A 24,659-nucleotide genomic window follows, 5' to 3' on the forward strand; every position below is an offset into this window, starting at 1 on the left:
TGGAGTGTAAGCAAAGGTTGGAGGTCCATACCATTTCAGACACCTCCAGTCCAGAGACTGCAGGTAAGAGTCGGCCCCGACCAGCCCGTCAAAACGGCCATTTTTATTATATGCAGCTCATCAGAAACATGGGACAAACCATCATCTCTACCTATGTTCTGAATGTGTGAGTCTGAAATACATATAGGCAGGAAAATATTGGCCTGATGTACCAACATACTAAGTGTCCTTATAGTCCTTATTCCCCACTAAGATTGAAAAATAATTATTAAAATACGTATTTATTATTAATTAAATACTTTTTTATATTATTATTATGTTGCTGTGTTATCTAATAATAATAATAATAATATTATAGAAATGTTATATATATATATATACACACACACACATATATATTATTGATATTATTATTATTATGTTTCTGTCTTATTTTCTTCTTATAATAATAATAAATAATATAGAAATGTGTGTGTGTGTATATATATATATATATATATATATACACACACACACACATATATATTATTATCATTATTATGTTGCTGTCTCATCATCTTCTTCTGTTTCTTCTTATTATTATTATTATTATTCTGTTGCTGTCTTATCCTCTGCTTCTAATAATAATAATGAAATGTTTTTTTTTTTTTATATATATATATATATATATATATATATATATACATATATTATTATCAATATTATATTGCTGTCTTATCTTCTGTTTCTTAATATTATTATTGTGTTTGCTATCATTGCTGTTGGCATCACACGTCCATGCAGCATTCAACTCCATCACTGAAGTCTGATCAGTATTAATAAATAACCTTCATTAGTAGTTAGTATTCACCCCCAAATCAAAAATATATTCCATTACCATGTCCTTGGTGTGGTGTCTCCATTCATTGTTTTTCAGGCATTTTGTTTATATTTTCAAATGGTAGTAATTTGGCCAGTCATTTTTTAACTTATGTTTAACAGACTGAGCCTTCCAACTAAAAAGCGGCAGTTAGAGGGTTGAGACAAACCATTCAACACTGACAGGGGTGCTTACAACGATCAACTTTTGTTTGGTTATTTAAAACCTTTATCCCAGAAGGAAAAAATACTATTTATTCTGTAACTACTTAAAAGGTGTTAGTTGGAGTTTGTCTTGTTAGGTCTATTTTAAATCCTTCAAAATCTGCTAGTGCATCTAGCATTACCCTTTCCCAAGACTGGCAATGATGCTGTCCAAGGGTGTCTCGGTTGCTCTTCCATTCAAGGAGGAGACACCCAGGAAGTGTATTACTGGCCAAATCAGCAGGTGAAAATAAAGAAAAACCAAAAAAATAAATTAAAAACTAAGGATCGGTAAACTGCACGATATGACTTTTTGTTTTTTTGGGTTTAATACCACTTTAAATAATTATTAGTTCTCAGTGCCGTGCAGCTCCCTGGGGATCTGACTCAGAATAGATACTGCTTAGAGGAGGAAGGGGGGGGGGGGAGAAAACCTTGCAGCAGTGCAGATAATTGGCTGAAATAAATTAGTAAGGATCACCTGGGCGCAATAAACACATCCTAATGACTCCAGTGCAGAAGGAGCCTGCCATGATCTTTGTGTGACTATGCTGCCTGACACCAGGGCCATCTCTAGCTGCACCTGCAATATTCAGGCACAATGCTGTTTATTTATCCAAGCAAACCTTTGTGATCAGAGCAGGTTATTGTGTTTTCACAACTCGCTGTAGCAATTGTGCCCCGGTCCGGGATTCAGGGGCTTCTAATCCCCAGCTATGGGGGATTTGCAGGATTTGTAGGAGAACCCTCTGGGTGCCACACCAGGCCAAGAGGGCAAATCTCATTAGCTGCTGTTTGCTTTAATTCGCATTTGTATTTGCACCGCTCTTCTACCACTGGGACTGAAATGATAACCAAGATGTCACATGTCCCGTCTATGTCTGCAGATAAAGAGAAAAATCACCAAAGTAAAAATGACGATGCCAGCACCGATGACCCCTCCAAGAAGAAGAGGCAGAGGAGGCAGAGGACGCATTTCACCAGCCAACAGCTGCAGGAGCTAGAGGCCACCTTCCAGAGGAACCGCTACCCTGACATGTCCACCAGGGAGGAGATCGCTGTGTGGACCAACCTCACCGAGGCCAGAGTCAGGGTAAGTACTACTTCTGGGATGCAGGCTTTGTACAGACTCTTCTCGTGTGTCAGATGGAATCAAAGCCGTATTATATTTCTGCAGGAACTATTATGAACTATAGGCATGTGAGTGTGTACCTCCCCAATGGAATAAGTGCATTCATAAGGAAGAAAATCAAATATAGAAGAATATATATATTTATTACAATTACCTCTATATTTGTGTGTAATAGATATGTAGCAAAGATGAACAGTGTGCTGTTGTGTATATATATTTGTGTGTATATTTGTATATTTTTGTGTTTTATATATAAAACATTTGTTTTACTACATATCTATGTATGTGTACACATAAATCAGCACACTTGCTTTGCTACATATCTATATATGTGTATCTATTACACATATATATATCATTGTAATTAGAGAGAGAGATATGGATGCAGCAGAACATCTTTTATCTTTGCTTTGCTACATATATAGTTGTCAGTCTAATATATATATATATATATATATATATATATATATATATATGTGTGTGTGTGTGTGTATATGGAGAGAGAGAGAGAGAGATGCAGCAACACATCTTTAAAAATTAACTTTGCTGTGCTACATCTGTGTGTGTATATATAGTGTATGTGTATATATATATAGTATATTATTATACAGGATTTATATAGCGCCTACAGTTTGCCCAGCGCTTTACAATATGAAGGGAGACAATACAGCAATATAGTTCAATACAAGAGGCTTAGGAGGGCCCTGCTCCTTGGAGCTTACAATCTAAGAGACATATAGGTGTGTGTGTTTTATACATGTTTATAACATAATGAAAGCAATGGAGTTAATTTACTAAAATTGAAGAGTGCAAAATCTGATTCAGCTCTAATTTTTTTTTTGTCAAAGCTTCATTGAACAATCTGAAGGTAGAAGCTGATTGGCTACCATACACAGCTGCACCAGATTTTGCGCTCCCCAGTTTCAGTGAATCAACCCCAATATATATATATATATATATATATATATATATATATATATATATATATATGTGTGTATGCATAAAAAATACATTTCTATTTGTATGCATGTGTGTATGTATATATATAATATGTAATTCCCTGCAGCATAAAGATAAATCGTAATATTTTCAGCTGCATTCGATACGCCTGAATGTAATGAAAGCTACTTCAGTGGATGTAATATTTTAGTTATTTTAACACTCTATTCGAGAGGTTTAAATGCCCCTTTTGAAGGCAGTAAAATATGTAATCATGTCTAGTAATATGCCATAAATATAGGTAATGACCAGCACAGGACATAAAATGAAGTGGGTATTGTAGCAGGCCAAGCAGGCTGGGTATAATGTGCTGTATACGGTACATAGAAGTCATTAAAGCGCTCGGAACATCTGTGCGGGGAGCCGGATTGCACTTGAGAATGATGTGGGATTCGGACATTTTTCAATGCCTTTAAGTTGTCTCTTGGGGGAGAACGGCTGGATTGCTTTCACCATATGGGAATTTTACTGCTTAAAACTGATATTTGTAATCTTACACACGTTCAAAGGGAGAGGAATATCAATATATGTCTGGCCCATGATACTTTAGCAGAGCTAGACTGATTTCAAGAGCTTGCTGAGCAAACCCAACCTGGGACTTGCCTATAATCTCTGGCTTTGGGGAAGATAAGATTTATAGCACTTCAAACTCGACTTTACATCTAAAAACAGCCTTGAACACAATGTGGCCAAACTTTTTTGTTGTTGTTGGTGAAGTCATTTGTTTTCAGGGGGCAAAGTAGCAGCAAATATTAACACAGCAATGGTTGTAAAGTTTGGAAACTATTGTGAGTTGCCTTCTTCAAGGCCTACAATAATACATGTCCCATAAAGATTAAACCGAACGTTTATGGTCCAATAAAGGAATTCTATGAAGTCACAAAAATAGGTGATGTACAGATTATTTTTATAATGACTGCTTCCCCTAAAAATCTTGAAAAGTAATACAAAATATTCAGCCAGTATATAATTGTGGTGATTATTACAGAGATTGTAAGCAAATATGGGTTTGTGGGGTTGATAAAAGGTTTAATAAAGAAGGAACAAAAATAAATGTTCACTTGGTGAATAAAGTCAATATCAATCATTCACTCTTGGCAAAATATTAAGCTGGCCATACATTATACAATTTTCTTATTGAATTTCCTTTAGATATTCCTTCAACTGTGTAGTACAAGGGCCTGTCTGATTGCATACAAAATGAAAGTATTTAGGTTTGATTTCATATTATATGATTTGGGTAAATTGTATAAAGCATGATCAGCTTTATTTGTATATTTAATTGAGCAAAGCCTTATACATTCACTTTGCAGAGTGAACATTTTCTAAACCAAACCCATTTAGTAAATCATCTCTATTTTTGTAATCTGTGGCTTTATCTGTTTGCTAGGTATTTGCTTAGTAGATTGAAATCAGGACTTATCTAGGTGGGTCGTTGATATCCCTTCAACTCAAATTAGCAACGTTTGTGAAATCTTAAAAGCTTGCCTAATGTGGTTCTTGTCAATGGAGTGCGAGGGATTAATGGTACAGTGAACAGCGATCTGTAATGTACAACATGATGTGTGTAAACAGGCTAGACTCAGAGACTCAGGAACCTTTCCAATCCACAATCTGTGTCGGCAGGACAATTCAGACACCCAGGATGTGGATTGCACATTGATCCACGCTCCTCTATTGTCTGCAGGCAGGGATCAGAGATCTCATTCAGTTCCATGCATTTGTACAGAGTCAAAAGTTGGGTCAGGAGTTGTGCAGATTAGCAAGTGGAAACCCTCTGGAGCTTTTACAGCAAACGTTTGTTCTAATATTCACTTGAATAACGACTCTCTGAGGCTTTCTTGGTGCTGTCTGTTCCCTTTACACAGAAAATACTTTTATTTTACAGGGAGACTTTTTATTTCTAATGTGAGGCTTGTGCCAAGGGGGGAGACATTGTGGGTATGATTGACTGCAACATTCATCTGATTTTGTTTTCGCTTCAAATCCCCAATCACATAAAAAAATCATACAAAAAAAAAAATAGAAAATGCCCATGATCGAAAACTAGAGGAACATTACAGTAAACCGCTGAGACTGCAATAATTGGGAGGATTTACTAATAATTTATAACCTATTAGTTTTCACCAAGGGCCACAGATATTGTGTTGCCTGCTGGCATTTTTTTTAATTTTTTCTTTTTTAGTTACACTGGTCCCTTTAATAAATTGCCTTAAGAGATCAGCGGCCAATATCTTTATGTGATGTGTTGATTTAGAGGCAGATTTGCTAATTGAGCCAGTTTACTAAATAAGTTGAGATTTTTTTTTTTTTTTTTTGCTACAATGGTCCCTTTAGTAAATTGCCTTAAGATATGAGCGGCCAGTATCTTTATGTGATGTGTTGATTTAGAGGCAGATTTGCTACTTGAGCCGATTTACTAAACTATGAGTTGAGAAATATGTAAGAAATGAAGTATATTCCATTCAATTATTCAACCATGTGCAGATGAAATAAGTAAACTGAACTGAGAGTCCACTATCTATAAACTCTGATATGTTGACTTTAGAGGCAGATTTGCTAACATACTTGGACTGTTTTACTAAATAAGGCTGATCATACATTATACGATGTTCTTGTACAATTTTCCTTTAGAGTTACCAAAACCATATAATATGAGGTTAGACCTAAACATTTTCAATTTGCATGCAATCAGACAGGCCTTTGCACTACATAGCTGAAGGTAAAACTAAAGGAAATTGAATAAGAAAATTGTATAATGTATGACCAGCTTAAGTAGGCAATTTTCATGCAAGATATTGTGTATATTCAATTCAATAAACCAACCAACCATGTGTAAATGAAATAAGTAAACTGAAATGAGCTTCCAGTACCTATAATCTCTATATGGTACGTTGACTTAGATTTACTAAATAAGTTGAGAATTGCCATGCACAATTGTGTATATTCAATTTAATTAACCAACCATGAGCAGATGAAATAAGTAAACTGAAATGAGTATCGGGTATCTATATACTGAAACTAGAAAGTGCAAAATTTGATGCAGCTCTACATAGAAACCAATCAGCTTCCAGGTTTTATTGTCAAAGCTTAATTAAACAAGCTGAAGGTAGAAGCTGATTGACTACCATGCACAGTTGCACTAGATTTTGTACTTCCAGTTTTAGTAAATCAACACTTATATGGTGTGTTGACTTAAGCTGGTCATACATTCTACATTTTTTTATTCAATTTCCTTTAGATTTACCTTCAACTATGTAGTGCAAGGGTCTGACTGATTGCATACAAATTGAAAGTGTTTATGTTTGAAATTATTATTATTATTCAGGATTTATATAGCATCAACAATCTCCTCAGTGCTTTACAATCTAAAATATCATATGCTTTTGGAAAATTGTATAATGTATGACCAGCCTTAGAAGCAGGTTTGCTAACATACTTGGACTGACTTACTAGAGTTCAATATTTTCACACAATATTTTGTGTGAATGTTCACTTCAATTAAGCAAGCATGTACAGATACACTTGAATGAATCGGCCAGTATCTATAAAACTTTCTATGATGTGTTAATTTAAATGTAGATTTGCTAACATACTTGGGCTGATTTTCTAAAAAGCTGAAAATCTTTACAGAATAAATTATGTAACTAGACAATCAAATAAGTAAATTGAAATCTGCGCTTCATATGACTGGATAATTTAGTGAATATTTAAACATTTTTTTGTGTGAAGGTTCCCAACCTCTTCAGAAAATCAGCCCAATTATTTTCCTTCTCGGCTGTATCCACTTCAAGTGCCCGCTCAGGTTCAGGGAAAGTCCTATATTTTGTATTATAATTAATTTATATATGGTCATGGCTGGTCCTATATTGTAATCGGTTGGGCCAATATGGTGTAACAATCTGACCATGGATTGATGAGGTCACAACAGATGTACCATCAGGATGTGCAGTGACTGGTCAGAAGACCATTGTTCTGATCTCAGTCTACTGATCAATGGGCATGCTGCAATGTACAGAGCTTCCTAGAGGTGCATGTTGGTTGAAATAAAAGCTCATTTGTGTAGATCTATGTGGCCAGTTTATGGAAGGGTAGATCTGATCATCTTCATATGCTGCTCTGATTTATGAGAAGGCCTCTCACAGTGACCTGTAGCTCTGCTGTCACACTCAGCAACATGAGTAGTGTGACAGATTTTTGTGCCCTGTGATTTAATACGGGTGGCAGTTCTGTGTATCAGCATGCAGATGGTCCATGTTTTGCACGAGTCTTAGGTGTTACATGTATGTGACCCTGCTGACCTGATATTTTTTTCTTTGCTTGCAGGTTTGGTTCAAGAACCGCAGAGCTAAATGGAGAAAGAGAGAGAGGAACCAGCAGGCTGAGCTATGTAAGAATGGCTTTGGTCCTCAGTTCAATGGCCTCATGCAACCCTACGACGACATGTACCCTGGCTACTCCTACAACAACTGGGCAGCCAAAGGGTTGACTTCTGCTTCTCTCTCCACCAAGAGCTTCCCTTTCTTCAACTCCATGAATGTCAACCCCTTGTCCTCACAGAGCATGTTCTCCTCACCCAACTCCATCTCCTCCATGAGCATGTCCTCCAGTATGGTGCCTTCTGCAGTCACTGGGGTGCCAGGTTCTAGCCTCAACAGCTTGAATAATCTGAACAACTTGAGCAACCCTTCTCTGAATTCAGCAGTGCCAACGCCAGCCTGCCCCTATGCCCCACCAACACCCCCCTATGTCTACAGAGACACATGTAACTCCAGCTTGGCAAGCCTTAGACTCAAAGCCAAACAGCACTCTAGTTTTGGATATGCTAGTGTTCAGAACCCAGGATCAAATCTCAGTGCGTGTCAGTATGCTGTGGACAGACCTGTCTGATATCTATACAATGTGCATGTGTAAATATACCTGATGGGAACCATCCTTTCTACAAAGACTTGACCTATCTGGACTCTAAAAGGGAGGAACCGAAAGGAAAACTAAATGCAAAAAAAAATAAATAAAATAAAATGTGTCTTGTTTTCAAGGGATGGCCTGCAGCCACTTCTTTGAAAGTATTATCAGTCACAGGACGCTGATAAATCCATATCTATGGACACATTTGACTGGATATTACATTTTAAAAAAAAGTTACTATGAGCTTGTAATTTTTTTTTTAGCATTGTTAAAAGAAAACAGGAAAGGACTGAAAGGATGTATATATATTGAAATGTCAAATTAATTTTATAAAATGCAGTTGTTGGTCATAACTTTACAGTGTTAATATACACCGGGCTTTAACAAAAGCATGCAAAAGGGAGCCAAATTCAAACTTGCCTCTGCCGGGGAGGGGAGGGGGGGGGGGATAATGTATATAGTAACAAGAACACTGTATCCCTGACCTTAATAATTGTGTGCATCACTATAGAATAGTACCTCTGCTGGGTGCTCTGGAACAGAAAAAAATGCAACTTTAAAGTTTTATGTGCATCCTTTTTTTTTAAATATTATTAATATTATTTCAAATAAGTCGAGGCATAGCCTGTTTTTTTGTCTCCTGGGATAAAAGTCGCCTTTCTTCCCTCTAGGTACATGTTCCAAAATCAAAAGAAATCAAAGCACAAAAAAATGTACAATAAATGCCCCCAAAGCCCTTCCCCCACATCACCTTGTACACGTGTGCCCCCTCCCTCCTCCACCCCATTCAACGCAAACGCTGGACTTGTGCATCTACTCATGTAATTATTTATTTGTCGGATTTCCGTAAAGCTGGTTGACATATCAGTGAACAATCCCGTTGTAAAATGAATTTTAATGTATTGTTAAAATATTTGGCAAAAGAAAAGAAATGATGCCGCTTTAACAATAAACTTACCTCTTTGGGAAAGAAAAGGCCTCCCTGTGGTCTAATAAAAGAATTATATGTGCATATAGGTGTGTGTGTTTGTGTGTGTCCCCTTAGAATTACACAATTTGATATATATATATTTGTTCGTGTGTATCCTTAGAATTACACAATCGTAAATATGTATATGTGTCTTCTCAAAATGACACAATTTGATATATATATTTGTGTGTGTGTGCCCCCTTAGAATCCCACAATCCAAAATATGTATGTCTTTAGAATCACACAATCATAAATATGTATGTCTTTAGAATCACACAATTATAAATATGTATGTCTTTAGAATCACACAATCAAAAATATGTATGTCTTTAGAATTACACAATGATAAATATGTATGTATTTAGAATCAAACAATGATAGATATGTATGTCTTTAGAATTACACAATGATAAATATGTATTTCTTTAGAATCACACAATGATAAATATGTATGTCTTTAGAATCACACAATCATAAATATGTATGTCTTTAGAATTACACAATTAGAAATATGTATATATGTGTGTCTGTCATTGGAATCACACAATCATAAATATGTGTGTCTTTAGAATTACACAATCATAAATAATGTACATGTGTGTGTGTCCTTAGAATTGCACAATCATACACATGCATGCGTGTGGGGCCCCTTAGAATTACTCAGTCATAAATTTGTGTGTCTGTGTCCTTAGAATTACACAATCATACACATGTATGTGTGTATGTGTACCCTTCGAACTTCACAGTCATATGTATATGTGTGGGTCCTTAGAATTACACAATCATAAATATGTATATGTGTGTGTCCTTAGAATTACACAATCATACACACATGTGTGTGTCCTTCAAACTACACAATCTTACATATGTATATGTCATTAGAAATACACAATCATACACACATGTGTGTGTCCCCTTCGATCTACACAATCCTACATATGTATATGTGTGTGTCCTTAGAACTACACAATCATACACACGTGTGTGTCCCCTTCGAACTACACAGTCCTACATATGTATATGTGTTCCCTTAGAATTACACAATCATACACACATGTGTGTGTCCCTTTTGAACTACACAATCCTACATATGTACATATGTGTGTCCTTAGAATTACACAATCATACACACGTGTGTCCCCTTCGAACTACACAATCCTACATATGTACATATGTGTGTCCTTAGAATTATACAATCATACACATGTATGGGTGGGTGTCCCCCTTAATTACACAATGATTAAGCATCTTAAATAACGTGTTTTCTTTGTTATGAGTTTATTTTTGTTTGTTTTATAAATTGTTATTGTTTTTGTTATTATTTGATTTAAAAGAAAATACAAGAGAATTCGACAATTGCAACAATGTTCTATTCTAACAGTAATGAATTGTATTTAGTAAATAAGTTGCTGGTGTGCCTTTTAGCAGATAGTGCTGTACAAATATTGGCAAATTTACAAAACGATTTTATTTGCGCACACTGTATGTATGTAGACAGGAAAATGTCATTGAATGTCTATAGACAGCACAAGCAGCGGTTTGCATAAATGTAAAAGGAAGAGATAGTAGAGTTACAATAGTAGTGTGTGTGAATATTGGTTTCCATAATACAAACCGATCTCCTTGTGAAGTCCCCAGCTCTGTGTAATTCATCCCGCACACCATTATTCCATGCACGGTTATTTCCCAGCACTAAAACCTGATCTGATCCCATTTGCAGCCTTTTGTACAATCACTGGTGGACTTTGGTAAGTGTGGGTGCCATGTGGCAGTGTGTGCAGACGAATAACCCCTGGCTGCTGCCTCTGCCTTGTATTTAGGGGAGAGGAGAGGCCAGGACAGACACACTTGTGTATTGGGATCACTCATTGCTCCTTTTCTTTTTTTTTTTTCATTGAATGTTTGGCAGTCATTAGTATAGGGGGTGGATAAAAGGTGCTCAGACTTCAGGAAGGATCCTTGGGGAGATAACAAGAGGTTATTGAATGCTGAACTACACTAGGATTCCCATACAAGGGGTCTGTAAATACATAAAAAGAAGGTTTCATTTCTAATCCACCAATATGGATGCGATAATAGGGATAAAAACTTGTCTCTATAGTAAAATGGGGGCTCAACTCTATGTCTTGGGCGGCCTGGGCTGGACTTCGGTTCCACTCTCCTAATCGATTTATTCCAACGTGTCAACACTTATGACTGGTGAGTGCACTGATCTTATTTCTCTTATATGATGTATCTACTTCTTGTATACCCCGAATAACCTGAGCTCGGAAAATACCCACTTAAAGTGCAAGTTCTCATGTTCACATTTTCCTGTTCGATATTTATCTTCCATTTAGTGAGAGTAAATTGTCTGCTCACAACACATATTTCAGGTATTGCAGATTTGTGAATATTTTTGGTGTTTGAGTTGCTGAAGTCACTTTTTTTGCCCTTTTTTTTTTAAGTAATAATAATCCATTGGGGAAAAAATAAATAGAGATATTCCAAGAATCTATAAATTGTATTTTGAGAGATCACATGATATGGATAATTTTATATATATATATATATATATAAAAATAGGATGTTGAACTATATACTCATAAAAATACTGACACTGGCCTACAGAATATCGGCCTTATTTAATTAAGAGCACTAAGTGCTAATTATTTAATGCAGTGACACATAGCAACCAATCAGAAATACGTCTGCCAAAAACTGACCAGTATATTAAATAATCCAATAGTTAGAACTGATTGAGACACTTATTAAAAAACTCTTTACTGAATGGGAAACCGAGATTCCAAAAAAATTGGTTGTAAAAAAATCTTATAGTAATTCACCCCCAGTGATAATATATAATACCTTATATGTTTTGTTGTAATCTATACCACAGGGAAACATTCATCCAGGGCTGCCAGATTCTGCGAAGTATGAAGTCAAATATTGGCTGTTTTCTTTGAGGGACATCTAGAGGGTTGAGAAGGACAGAGCTGGCAGTCAAAAATAAATGAGAAAACAAACATGTGCTTTATAAGTTTTTTTTTTTTGTCTTCTCCTGGTTAATAAACCCTTGATGGTATTATCAGAAAGGCTCTTGGTCCTTTGTACTGAGTCTATATAAAAGGGGCAGATAATGAAGACTGTATTAACCGCCCTGTACAAGTTGAATAAACAAAGGTGTCTAGGTCTCAATCCACATCCCTGGGAGAGGGTGACAAGAGTCAGGAGAGGGCTCAGATACAGACAGGACCAACACTGGGAAGAATGTGCCATCTCTGCTCCAAGGTAATAATGCTAGCCCTCACCCACATGAATGAGACCACATTTATACATTAAACAGAGAACACCTGAACACTCCTCAGCCCAGCCAGTCCTCTGCAACATGCCGCCTGCTTTTATTTCCTAATATTTATTTTTTAATCAATCAAGAATTCTTCAGCCTTTTTTTTTTCTCCGACTTTTAAGAAAAGGTCAGAGGTGGGGTCTGTGCCAAGACTGAGGACAAGAATGCATACCATTAAATACCCTCCCTTTAGATGGACCAACGGCCTCTAGATTTAGGCTACCTCCACCATTGGGTACTGATTTCTGCTTTGGTATGCTGTATTTTATGGAGGACAAGGACAATATAAGGTAAGTGAGGTACAAATGATAGATGTTTGGTGCTGCAGTTGGTCCAGTTTGCTTAGGTATGCTATATTTCTATCCGTGTAGCAAGGTGTGTGTGTGTATAAATATATATATATATATATATATATATATATATATATATACACACACATACATTGATTGGTTTCATATATATATATATATATATATATATATATATATATATATATACACACGCACAAACTGATCGGTTTCATATATATATATATGTATAAAACCAATCAATGTGTGTGTATATATACATATACACACACACACACACACACACACACACACATATATATATATATATATATATATATATATATATATATATATATATATATATATAAACCGATCAGTGTGTCTGTGTATATATATATATTTATACACATAAATATTTTTAAATATATATAGTTATTATTGTAAACAAGCATTAAATTGTGTAGGTGTGCAATACTTTGATAAGGCGTGTGTGTGCATTTATTTAAACTTTATTTTCATAGGTATCATCATGTGGTAGATAAGGTGTATGTGTGTATCAGTATTTTGTGTAGGTATGCCATTTCTCCATTAAACTGGTAAGTAAGGTATGTGTAGACAGTATATATATATATATATATATATATATATACACACACACGACACTAGGCATATTATATATTGCTTTCTTTTTTACATTAGGAGGGTTGATTTACTAAAGAAGTCGCTTTTTGCTCATCTAGTAAACAGATAGGAAAGAAAGGAGGAAAGAAAGAAACAGAAAAGAAAGAAGGATTGAATGAATTACATATTATATTTATATGCTATATGTATTCTTTTTAGGATTTTCATTTTGGCTATTTTTTTAGGAAGAATTGTCATGTTCTTTACATTTCTGATTAAGCCTTTCTTCCGTCCAGATCTGAGCTGTATGACAGAATGGCAGAGTGTCTGAGCAGAACCCAGAATTATGATCTCCAATTTGCTGCTGCTTGTAAATGCCTGTAATAAAGATCCCCAATAAAAATATGATGTATGGACAGGCGCTCTTTGTTGTAGTGTACACGGCTTATGTCACAGATCTGTTGAAGTCCCATACAACTGTCCTAGGTCAACTCTTTTTATTATTTACAGGATGAAGACAGTAAATATTGCATTTCATCATCTTCTGGCGGATATTTTTTATTGCTGTCTTTACTAATACATAATACACTCTGATCATTCCTAGCAGATGTATCGGATTTGTATAGAAATAAAAGCACAGTAATAAATAAATCAATCTATGTAGCTTGTAATAAACAAAGATTGCTGTCAGTTTTCCCTGTAATAAGTGACTATGGGATAGATCCTGCGCTGTCTCTCCCTCTTCTACTGTCCTGTCCATAATTTAAACCCCTGAACATTGTCCTATTAACATCTGTGACCTTCCTAGGAACAGGACCCTCACATTCCCCATAGATCACACAAATTGCAACAACGACTCCTCATCTGATATATTAAGCTGTGTAATCTCTGCTGTTCAAGTATGTTGACTAAACACACGAAAAGCAGCCACTTCATGAATGAAATCCAGGAATCCCGTGGAAGCAGGTCATCTGCACCGATCCCTCCAGCGATGATCGTGCTGTGAATGTGCTCAGGCTGGGATTGAAGCTTCATATTCTTTGGATTCCCCTGAGACAGGCTGATGGCTGGGGGCTCAGCAGGAGATCCTGGGTGCCATCTATCTGTCAGACTATGAAATGGATCTCTGTTATTACTTCCCTTCTAGGAATGTCACATCTAATACAAAGGGAAATATTAGCTGCTATCTTATGAACTGACACCCAGCCTTGTGCTGTGTTCTAGAGGCAGTGACTGGAGATTATGCTCTATATTGTTCGACGTGCTGACTAATCCTTTTTACACTGACTAGCACAGGGCATTCTCTCAGTTCCTTATCTGCAGAGCACATGCAATTTATGCTGTGGATGTGAAGTTACAGTATGCATTTATTTACTTATTTCCATTCATACATACCAGTTATGTCATTTGAAATAAAATCATCCAATTATGTCACTTGAAATAAAAAAAAATCTGGTTAAGTCACTTAAAAAAAAGAAAGAAAAAAAGTACTTATGAATTTACAAATGTTAAAATTACACTAAACTCACATTAGAAAAAATAAAATAAATCCAATCTGTTTAAATATAAATAGAATGTGAATAAAATAAATGCAATATGGAGATAATTTATCATATACAGGAGATTTGGGGGACATCAGAAGGATCCATGGGTATGTCTTTTCTATAGAACAGAGTAGTCGGTAAATCAATATAAAAACAGTTTATTATATCATCTGATTAGTGCGGCAAAGGTTTAATTCCTAGGTTTTGGAAGGCGCAGGATCCACCGACAATGAGGGATTGGATAGACAGAGTAGAATATGTTAGTAGGATGAAGGAATTTTGTTACATGGAGAAAGATGAAATGGAAAAGTTTAGAAAAATTTGGAACTTCAGAAAAATACTGAAAAATTAAAGGTCCCCTGGTACCAGAGAAATGGTTAAATGGTTAAAGAGATCTATATGTATGACTAGATTAATAGGAGGGGAAAGAGAGGATAAGATGAGACTGGACAGAGGTGTGTTGGGGTGGGTATTGGGATAAAGTTTATATGTATGATGTGAAAAGATTTATGATGGTTTTGTAATGTATTTTTTTTTCTTAAAAGAAAATTTAATAAAAGATATAATAATAAATAAATACAATATGGGAGAGATTTACAGAAATTGGTACACTCAGAATCTGGTGGAGCTGTGCATGGTAGCCAATCAGCTTCTAACTTCAGCTTGTTCAATTAAGCTTTGACAATAAAACATGGAAGCTGATTGGTTTCTATGCAGAGCTGCACCAGATTTTGGACTCTCCAGCTTTAGTAACTACCCCATCCTCCCATGTTTTAAACTAAGCAGAGTGTATCTTCTGTCTCTCTCTTCCTTCATTTCATCTATCAAATGCAAGCATTTGGCTACATTCACAGGGCAGTAAAAAAAGGCATTTTTTTTACAAGCGTTTTTTTTTTTATGGATCTAAACATGCTGATTTGTTTTCAATGGAGGCATTCACAGAGGAGCATAAACATGCTCTGCATATAGATCTGTAGCACAATATCTAAAAATCTCTGAATTATGGTATTGAATAAAACAACAGGACAATTTTAGTCATTTACAAAAAAAGGATCTGAAAGCCAGTATCACTGAGGGCTAGTTCACACTAGATGCAGTTCAGTGCGCTTTTTTTCTGTATTAAAAATGCATGCACAGTGTTTTCCATGTATTCCAATGGCTCTAGTTCACACCAGTGCAGTCAGTTTCCAGTGCAGAAAAAAAAGGACAAGGTGCATTTTTTCTGCACAAAAACATACTGGAACATAGCAAACTGCAACAAAACTGCGGCAAAACTGCGTGTGGTGTGAACTGTAAGCAAAAACATATCCAGAATGCTTCCAGAGTGCATTTTTGTAGTGTGAACTGGCCCTTACACAGGAGCTTTTGTATCAGTAAAATATTTATGGCCACATGAGTGTTGCCTTTTTCTGCTATTCTCAGAATTCCTGCTCTAGGGTGGCTCTGTTCGTTCTCCATACCCCTTGTGTATATGAACATAGCCACCCTCTCTTGCTTGCCCCAAGATGGACTACACATCTACAGCATACATTATGCAAGGTGGAAGGAAGGAAATTTGCTTGATTCCCCCATCAACACAGTCAAGGTTGATAGGGGAATCCATACTGCAACGGTCTTGTGTTTTGCTGGTGGGGAGCCTTCCCCGCCAGAAGAACACAATGATCATTGCTGGAGGTTATAGCCGCAGCAGTGATCGCGTGGGAAAAATCCAACAGGCTGGTTATCTTGTAGTCAGTTGATGGATTGACTTCAGTATAACCAGCCTGCCCACAGAAAGATTGATTCTTGAACGCTCCTTGCTGTACCGTCCGAGATTCGATCCATCTGATGCCAGCTTTTGTGTAGACACATTCAGCTCCATGGGAATTGTAATATGCATAGAGTGAAGCATGTAACCAGACATAATAGCACTGCTCACACTACCCTAGTAGGTGAGGTTCATCAGTGGAGGATCGGGAGTGTGCACAGGACCATAAGACACTTGAAAACAATAGTAGGGGAATGTTCATGCCTGCATTACAATTCAGTAGCTGGTGTGCAGTGAGTTGCTGCAAAATAATGGCAGTGCTGATGACCTGACCACAGTAACATTTAAAAAAATACTATTAGCTGCAACATGGTGCAAGGTACTGGACAGCTTCACAGTCTGCTGTGCTGGAAAAAAGGATGGCCTGCCATCCTTTTTTTCAAAGCACACAACCCGCACACGATGATATGAATGCAGGGCCAGTGCTAGACTATTTTGCACCCCAGGCAAGACCAGCTACTTGCACCCTCCCAATAAAAAAGTAAAAAACAGTAAAAAATATTAAATCAACAAAACACATTCTCCAATGAGGGGAGATAAAACACTGCGACAACCCACACACACACAGAATGCCTGAACTGAGCGATCCCACACAGTGACAGATCCCACACAACACACCACCACCAACACTGACACAGATCAGCAGGCACTAGAAGAGCAGGCTGTGAGATCGTGATGATGTCTTCACTCATTGACACATTGCACATGTGATGGATGGGCGGCCGGGTCACACTCACACAGACATGAGACAGATATTACCTTCCTCCAGAGGCGCATCTCCACCTCCACTGATGAATGGGTAGAGAAGGGCTGGAACTCCACAGTGATCAGTGATCAGCAGCCACCAGCCGGCTTGCAGTAAGGGACTGAGTCTGAGAGGAACACTGGAAGGAGTGGCAGCTGCCCACAGACACCTGGCATCTTCCTTTCTCCTTTCTTTTTTCCCCTCTGCTGCCATTCCCCTCAGCTGAAGGAGAATGGCAGCAGAGAGAGTGCCAGCCTGTGCTGTGCTCCAGGGACCCCAAGGGGGCAGTGCGCCCTAGACGGCTGCCAATTTGCCTAGTGGAAGCACCGGCCCTGTGTGAATGTGCCACATAGGAAGCAAAGCATCTTGCTTTGTCTTGTGATGGGACTGCCCTGGAATAGCCATCCAAGGGAGTCCCACAGCATTTGGTGTAAATAAACCCAAAGCCTAGTACACACGATCAGAAAATCATACAAAAAATACCACTTTCAAAGTGGTTGTGTGATAATCTGATCGTTAGTGCACAACTTTTCATCTGAAACTATTCAAAGGGACAAGCATGAAGTTTGTTTTCGTACAATACTAGCTTGTACGATTTTCCATTAATTAGTACAGGCAGAAAATACAATACATTATATCACTTCCGAATTTTTTTTATGTTGTACAAGAATTTTCATAACTTTGGTAACCTCTTCACTTTTGATGAGATTAGCATGCAAAAAAAATAAAAAAAATGAACAATTATTTATCCGGTATTCTCATCATGTGTATGGGGCTTTAGAGATTTTATTAACGAAAAAAAAAGATGTTAAAATGAGTTTAGTGTCACTTTAAGTACGTAACTGCATTAGGCTACATGCACATGACCATAAAAAATACTATGCAGTTATGTCACTTAGGCTACATGCATATGACTGTAAGAATTGTACTGATCAAAAAGACAAGGTTTTCCTGGCACAAATGTTCCTGCAAAATGATCAATAAATAAGGCTTGCCTTTAGATAAGTATTGAAATTTTGTATTGAAAAGGAGGAGCCTTCACACGCCTTGACGTCACGCCGCCGGATCAGGAGGTCCGGCGGCCAACCCTTGAGTTTCACTGGTCAGTGTTTTTAGATGTTCTTTACAGCCTCTCTAACTGGCTACAGGCTGCAGGCATGTGCTTTGTAATTTTAATCTGATTTTTATACATTGGATTTAATAAATTTTTATTTAAAATTACTACACTATGAGCACCTTTACTTCTTATACCTGGCACTGAGCCCCCATACCTCAGCCCCAGTACTTTAGGCTTCTGTGTGGATCCAAGGAGCAGTATGATCCGACCAGACCAGTATCTCCTTACCATTGAGGGACCACCAGGGTACTACCAAGCAGCGCCTACATGAGACCTCGGCTACATGTGACCTGTACATGCGCATTGAGATTGCGCTTCTGGTAAGTGGGCAATCTACCTACTCCTCGATATTGGATTGGATTACACCAGCGTTGTTGGAAGTTTTTTCATAATTGAACTGCTTACCACATCTGATACTATTGCATTGGACAATTAACTTTTTTCGCTAGTCATTTCAACATAATTACTATAAGGATATTGTTTGTAGCGCTGCACTTTTATTTTATTTTGTCAATTTCAGTAGGAAAGGCTTTGTGGTTCCTTTTTTAGTGCCTTTGCCACTTACCGGAGTGCGCTCACTAACCTGCCTACACACACGTATACATGTATATAGATGCAAAGAGTGCATTCTGGTATTGGGAAAAAAAGCAGGAGTGGAAAAAAATCAGGAGGGTTTGAACTACAATTCTGTGCATTCAAAAACATATCTAGAGGCAAGCATTTTCCTGTTCAATTACAGTTTGTTCCAGAAAAACCTTGTCTATGTGATCAGTAAAATTCTTACAGCCATGTACATTTATTTTATTTATTTCAGGTACTTATATAGCGCTGTCAATTTACGCAGTGCTTTACATATATATATATTATACATTCGCATAAGTCCCTAACCCTCAAGGGGCATACAATCTAAGGTCCCTAACTCACATTCATATACAAGGTACAATTTAAACAGGATCCAAGTTACCTACCAGCATGTCTTTGGAGGATGGGAGGAAACCCACACAGGCACAGGGAGAACATGCAAACTCCAGGCAGGAGGTGCCGTAGCTGGGATTTGAACCAACGACCCTAGTACTGCCAGGCGGAAGTGCTAACCATTTAGCCACTGTGCTGCCCATATGTAGCCTTACATTCATAAGAATGTAAAATGCATGCCCTTAGGTGCAGATTTTCCAAGTATGGGTTATGGATCTAAACACAATGCATGTTTACACACCTGTGTGCATGTCTCCATTAAAAACAACACACCTTTATTCAGATTTGTAAAAATAAAAATGCTTTGAAATGTGTTTTTTATGCCTGTGTGCATGAGGCATTAAAGTGGTTGTAAACCCTCACATATACCCAGTGGCCTAAGGTGATAGAAAAAGATTAAGCAAATCCCTCTACATAGGTTGTATCTGTTTATCTGCATCCATCTTCCCCTTACATCCATTCAAAGTGCAAAATTTACACAGGATCTCTCAGCTTGGAAGAAAAGGGTGTAGAGAACTTAAATTACATCAGTGAGAAGAGCTCTGAGAGCTGATTGGAGGGTATAGACACCCTCCCCCCTTTATACAGGACACAGGTACAGAGCTGAGGCTGTCAATCTGCTGGAGGTCCCTCCCTTGTCACTATTTTTTCTCTTGGTGTCAGGAAAACTTGTCAGAAGTGATTCATGCTTACAACAGAGGAGCAAAGCAGCAGAAAGAAGTGACAATTAGTGTTTTGGATTGAAACAAGTACATCCTATAGAGGGATATGCTTTTTTCATGTCTGAGGTTTTTTACAAAAACAGGGTGCTTTATTGTAAAAGGAAGTATAAAACATTATAACAGGTACATAATACAAACATTTGAATTGAAAGTTATGGTGCAGAACAAATGAGTAGAAACAATATATTGCACAACATCCAACGTAAGACAAGAGGAAGGGAGGAGCAAAACGATCTGCACACAATCATGAAAATCAGTCCAATATTGCCGCAATCAAATCAGTGTGAGGAGAGAACCCAGGGGTGAAATAAACAGAAACCAGATATCCAGGAAAATAGAAAAGGGAAAAAAAGGGGGGAGGAGGGGAAAAAAGGACAGAAAGAAGCAAAAGAAGGAGGGGAGGGAGAAAGAAAAGAGCACCAGAAAGAGGGAAAAGGGGGGAAAAGAAGGACGATGCAAACATAAGTCCCCACTCCAAAATCCCAGTAGAGAATAATGGGTCACCACCAGTGGCGTATTTAGGTTTTTTGCTGCCCTAGGCAACACAAAAATTGGCACCCCCCCACAGAAAGAGCCCAATTTTGACCAAGAACACCCCTGTCCTTCACCCGAGCCTTCCACTTCCACTGCCCCCCATACACCAGCCACCATCCCCCATGGCGAGAGAGAGAAAGACACTCACCTTCACAGTTCCAGATATCCCCAGGAACGAGAGACGGGCTGTGCATACACCGTCATGAAACCCACAGCATCTCTCAGAACTCACCAGGCCCCCATGCCACATGTGTCCCTTCTTCCATCCCTTCTTCCGGGGGAGTGCTGCCCCCCCCTGAAAAGTTCCGCCCTAGGCAAATGCCTTATTTGCCTTGTGGTAAATACACCCCTGGTCACCACAATCCCTCAGTGAGATGTCCAGGGGAGCCACACCTTATCATATTTCCATGGACAGCCCCTATTGATATAGGTAAGCTTGTACATTGGGAGGGCCACATCCACAGCCATTGCCCAGGAAAATGTCACCGGAGGATCCCCAGAATTCCACTTTAATGGAATCTCTTTTTTGGCATAATAAAAGAGGTAGGATATCAAAAACATCAGATGGTGGGATTGTTGCACATCATCATGAAGCCCCAACAATGCTAAGGCAGGTGAGAGGTTCAAGGAAAACTGAAGCCGTATATTAATTAGATCATCAGACCAAAATAATACAATTCTAGGACACGTCCAAAACATATGTAGAAAGGTACCGGGATGTAACCTACAACGAGGACAGGTAGGGTCCCGCTCTGGATATATCCGAGAGAGCCTCAAGGGGGTAAAGTAAACTCTATGTAAAAATTTTACCTGTATGAGCTTATCCCTGGAAGAAATAATCAACTTAGGACCCTGTACATGAGCCCCCACCCAATCCTCATCCAGAGAAGGAATATCTTCTTCCCATATAGCCTATTATTTCTCAACCTTAGGGGAATGAACACCAAGCAATGTTCTATAGAGGGCAGGCAGTGGTTTGGGGAGGTCCTTCTGAGTCAACAGCTCCTCAACAGGGTCACCCTGAAGGATAGGTGGCTGTGGGAATTGGGCCTTGGCCGCATATCGCAGTTGGAAATAATGGAAGAACATCCTCTGCGGGAGACGGAACTTCTGGGAAAGTTGAGAGAGTGTTAATACCACCCCAGAGGGCATAATATCTGCTAGGGTATGCCACTTAAAACTAAAAAAATGTAGATTCACAAATTTACAAGTGTTAAGTACAGTACTGCATTCATATACCTGCACATGACTTTAGCAATGCAGTTCAAAGAATTTTTCATTTATGGATCTGAATGCAGGTGTATTGTTTTCATTGGGGACAGGCACACTGATAATCATGCACTGTGGTCAGATCCATAACCAAAAATGGAAAAAAAATCCATGTGTAAACACATGTATACATGCATCTCTACATACAAAAAGTGCACCCTGGGATTGAAAAGAGAAAAGGAGGATATAGGCTATATGCACATGGCTGTAAGAATCTTACTGATCATACAGGCATAGTTCTTCTGGCACTAAAGCTTCAAAGTAAATGATCAGTAAAATACTTGCATTTAGATACATTTTAACACATACAGACATGCTGCATGTGTTTTAAAGCATTAGTCCTCATGCACACGGGGCATTTTGATAACGCTGGTAACGTTAGCTGTGTAAAGTCACGTTAAAAACTTGAGTTTTCAGCTTTTTTTTTGCGTTTTTGCATTAGCGTTTAGTGGCATTTTGCCACATTTAGCGGGGTTTTCCCTTGTTTTTCCACCTTTGTGGTTTTTAGTGTTTTTAGCGGGTTTTTTTAAAAAAAAACAACAATTTTTGTGGGGGACCAAAAAAGTCCAAAAATGCCGGTTCTCAGCGTTTCGCCGCGTTTTTCAGCGTTAGAACGTTTTTACAGCTAAAAAAACTCCTCTAGAAACCCACTAGTCCTGGGTTTTTTTTTCCAGCCAAAAAAAGTCCCAGCCAAAAAACATTGATTACAGGCTATGTGTGCATGGACACATAGGATAACATGCTGGGGGGTTTACTGGCTGTAGAAAAAAGCCAAAAACAGCAGCTGTAAAAACGTCCAATGTGCATGAAGAATAAAACTCGAATTGTAGTTCCTCGAGTTCCGTTTTCAAATATATCTGCATTTACATGCGTTTACTTAGGTAATGGGGTCAAATGCATGTCCTTAGATGCAGATTTCTCAATTTTTGGTTACAGATCTATATGCAGAGCATGTTGCGCACCTGTGTGCATGTCCTTATTGAAAACAATATACCTGCATTCATACCCATAAACAAAAAAATGCCATGAATTGTGTTTTTCATATGGTCATATGCAAGTATCCATATAACTAGAATTGTATTTAATGTGTCTTTATGGGCATTTCTGATGCTTCTGACACCCTTGCAATGGCCCCAATATACTTCCACTTTTGTAAGTCAGTACACATGGGAAAATGAAATGCATTTTGTTACGCATTAGAACTCATCACTGGTGTTGCAAAATATAATAAAATGTATAATATAATTAATTAAGAAATAAAGTACTTTGTAAATAAATGAAAATGCATGCAAGGTAAAATAGTGGTTTTGCAGCATCTGACGAATTCTTTTGTTGCCCTAGTTTGCAGCCTGCTGGAAGACTGTGCCTATCCAAATGCACACCAAACCAAGGAGAAATGCTACACATATTACTGCATGTGTTTTGAAAATTTGATTGTATTTTACTTGATACCTTTTTTAAATTCATTTCTTCTGTTTTTTTCAGCTCTTCATAACAGCCTTTAAAGAGTGATACAGAAACTTCTGAATGTTGCAAATGTGAAAGAACACATTCCAGGGCACCTATTAGATGTGCCTGCTCCAGAGAGGGAGCTGGCCACTGGATGCTGTAGACTTTAGCTATGCAGTTTGGCCTTGAGCTGGCTGATTACATTTTAAGACCAGCTATTGAAGCAGCTATTAAGCAACTAATCAGCACAGCACAGCTAAAGTCTGCACCATCCAGAGTCCATCAGGGAGGAGCATGTTTGGTAAAGTGTCTAAGGATCTGTTCTTTCACTCTGGCTCATCACTCATCATCACTTAAGCAGCCTATAGATGACTTGATTTTCTTTCCTTCCACCATGGGTTAATATTGATGGGAGAATGCCTCCTGCAGTGTTGATGTGTTCTGCTGGCAGGGGGAAGGCACGGGTAGCCTTCCCAGCTGGCAGAACACAGTGATTGATGGTAACAGCTATAGCAGTTAGCAGAAATGGAACATAAAAAAATCCGACAGGCTGGTTGTACCCAAGTTGATCGATGGATCAATTTGGGTACAATGATACTACCCATACGGGGATCAAATCTTGGCCGATTGGGATCTCTGGAATGATTTTAAGGTATTTATGAGGATCAAATGCACAGAGAAATTAAAAGAAAAAACAGAATGAAGCAATTGATAATTGAAATTTAAAGCATATATTATTTTTTCTTTAGTTATGCTGTAAAACTAACAATAAAGTTTTCTTTTTTTCTCCCTATTGATCTTTGAAATATACCTGTCAAGTCTGCCATAAATGTAGTCAGCTGATAACTTTCTTAATGTACCTCCCTGCCTCTGATAAGCAGCATTGTTCCCAGTTCTTTCTGTGGGCAAAAGAACACCCCTATGTTTGGAGAGGGGGAGGTGTGATGTAGTTTTGCTATAGTATGATAACTTCGCTCCTCCATAGTGAGTGAGTATTGTCATCCTACAAATAGAGGTGTAACTGGCAGGACCACCAGAAAAACATATGGAGAAAAGCCTGACAGATGAAAACCAATGCAGACCCCACATCAAAGAATGGTAATCTGCAATATATTACATTTGTGTTCTTCGGTTTAAATACACTTTAAAAGACTGCATTACTATGCATTTATTATTTGTATGACAGT

The 24,659-nt window shown here is 37.9% G+C and overlaps 1 protein-coding gene and 1 long non-coding RNA gene across 5 annotated transcripts in view; both read left to right on the plus strand.

Moving 5' to 3' along the window:
* Positions 1-9,076, plus strand: part of PITX2 (paired like homeodomain 2) — a 49,567-nt gene extending 40,491 nt beyond the window's left edge. For 2 of the 3 annotated variants that reach the window (XM_089668507.1, XM_089668506.1), the window contains exons 3-4: positions 1,950-2,155; positions 7,520-9,076. In XM_089668507.1, the coding sequence (XP_089524633.1) occupies positions 1,950-2,155; positions 7,520-8,083 (770 nt within the window). In that variant the 3' untranslated portion in view covers positions 8,084-9,076. Of the gene's footprint in view, positions 64-1,949; positions 2,156-7,519 lie in introns of all 3 variants that reach the window. The other variant, XM_089668505.1, reaches the window with a different exon arrangement.
* Positions 9,077-10,882: 1,806 nt separating this feature from the next.
* On the plus strand, positions 10,883-13,726 carry LOC149469901 (uncharacterized). 2 transcript variants are annotated; one of them, XR_016311492.1, is made up of 2 exons: positions 10,883-11,270; positions 13,607-13,726. It is a non-coding gene; the product is annotated as an uncharacterized LOC149469901 (long non-coding RNA). The 2 variants fall into 2 exon arrangements; XR_016311493.1 differs by lacking the exon at positions 10,883-11,270 and adding an exon at positions 12,417-12,689.
* The last annotated feature ends 10,933 nt before the right edge of the window (positions 13,727-24,659 follow it).

This window comes from Staurois parvus, unplaced genomic scaffold (assembly GCF_062004578.1).
Source record: "Staurois parvus isolate SC_StPar_1 unplaced genomic scaffold, SC_StPar_1.0 ptg000058l, whole genome shotgun sequence".
Taxonomy (NCBI): Eukaryota; Metazoa; Chordata; class Amphibia; order Anura; family Ranidae; genus Staurois; species Staurois parvus.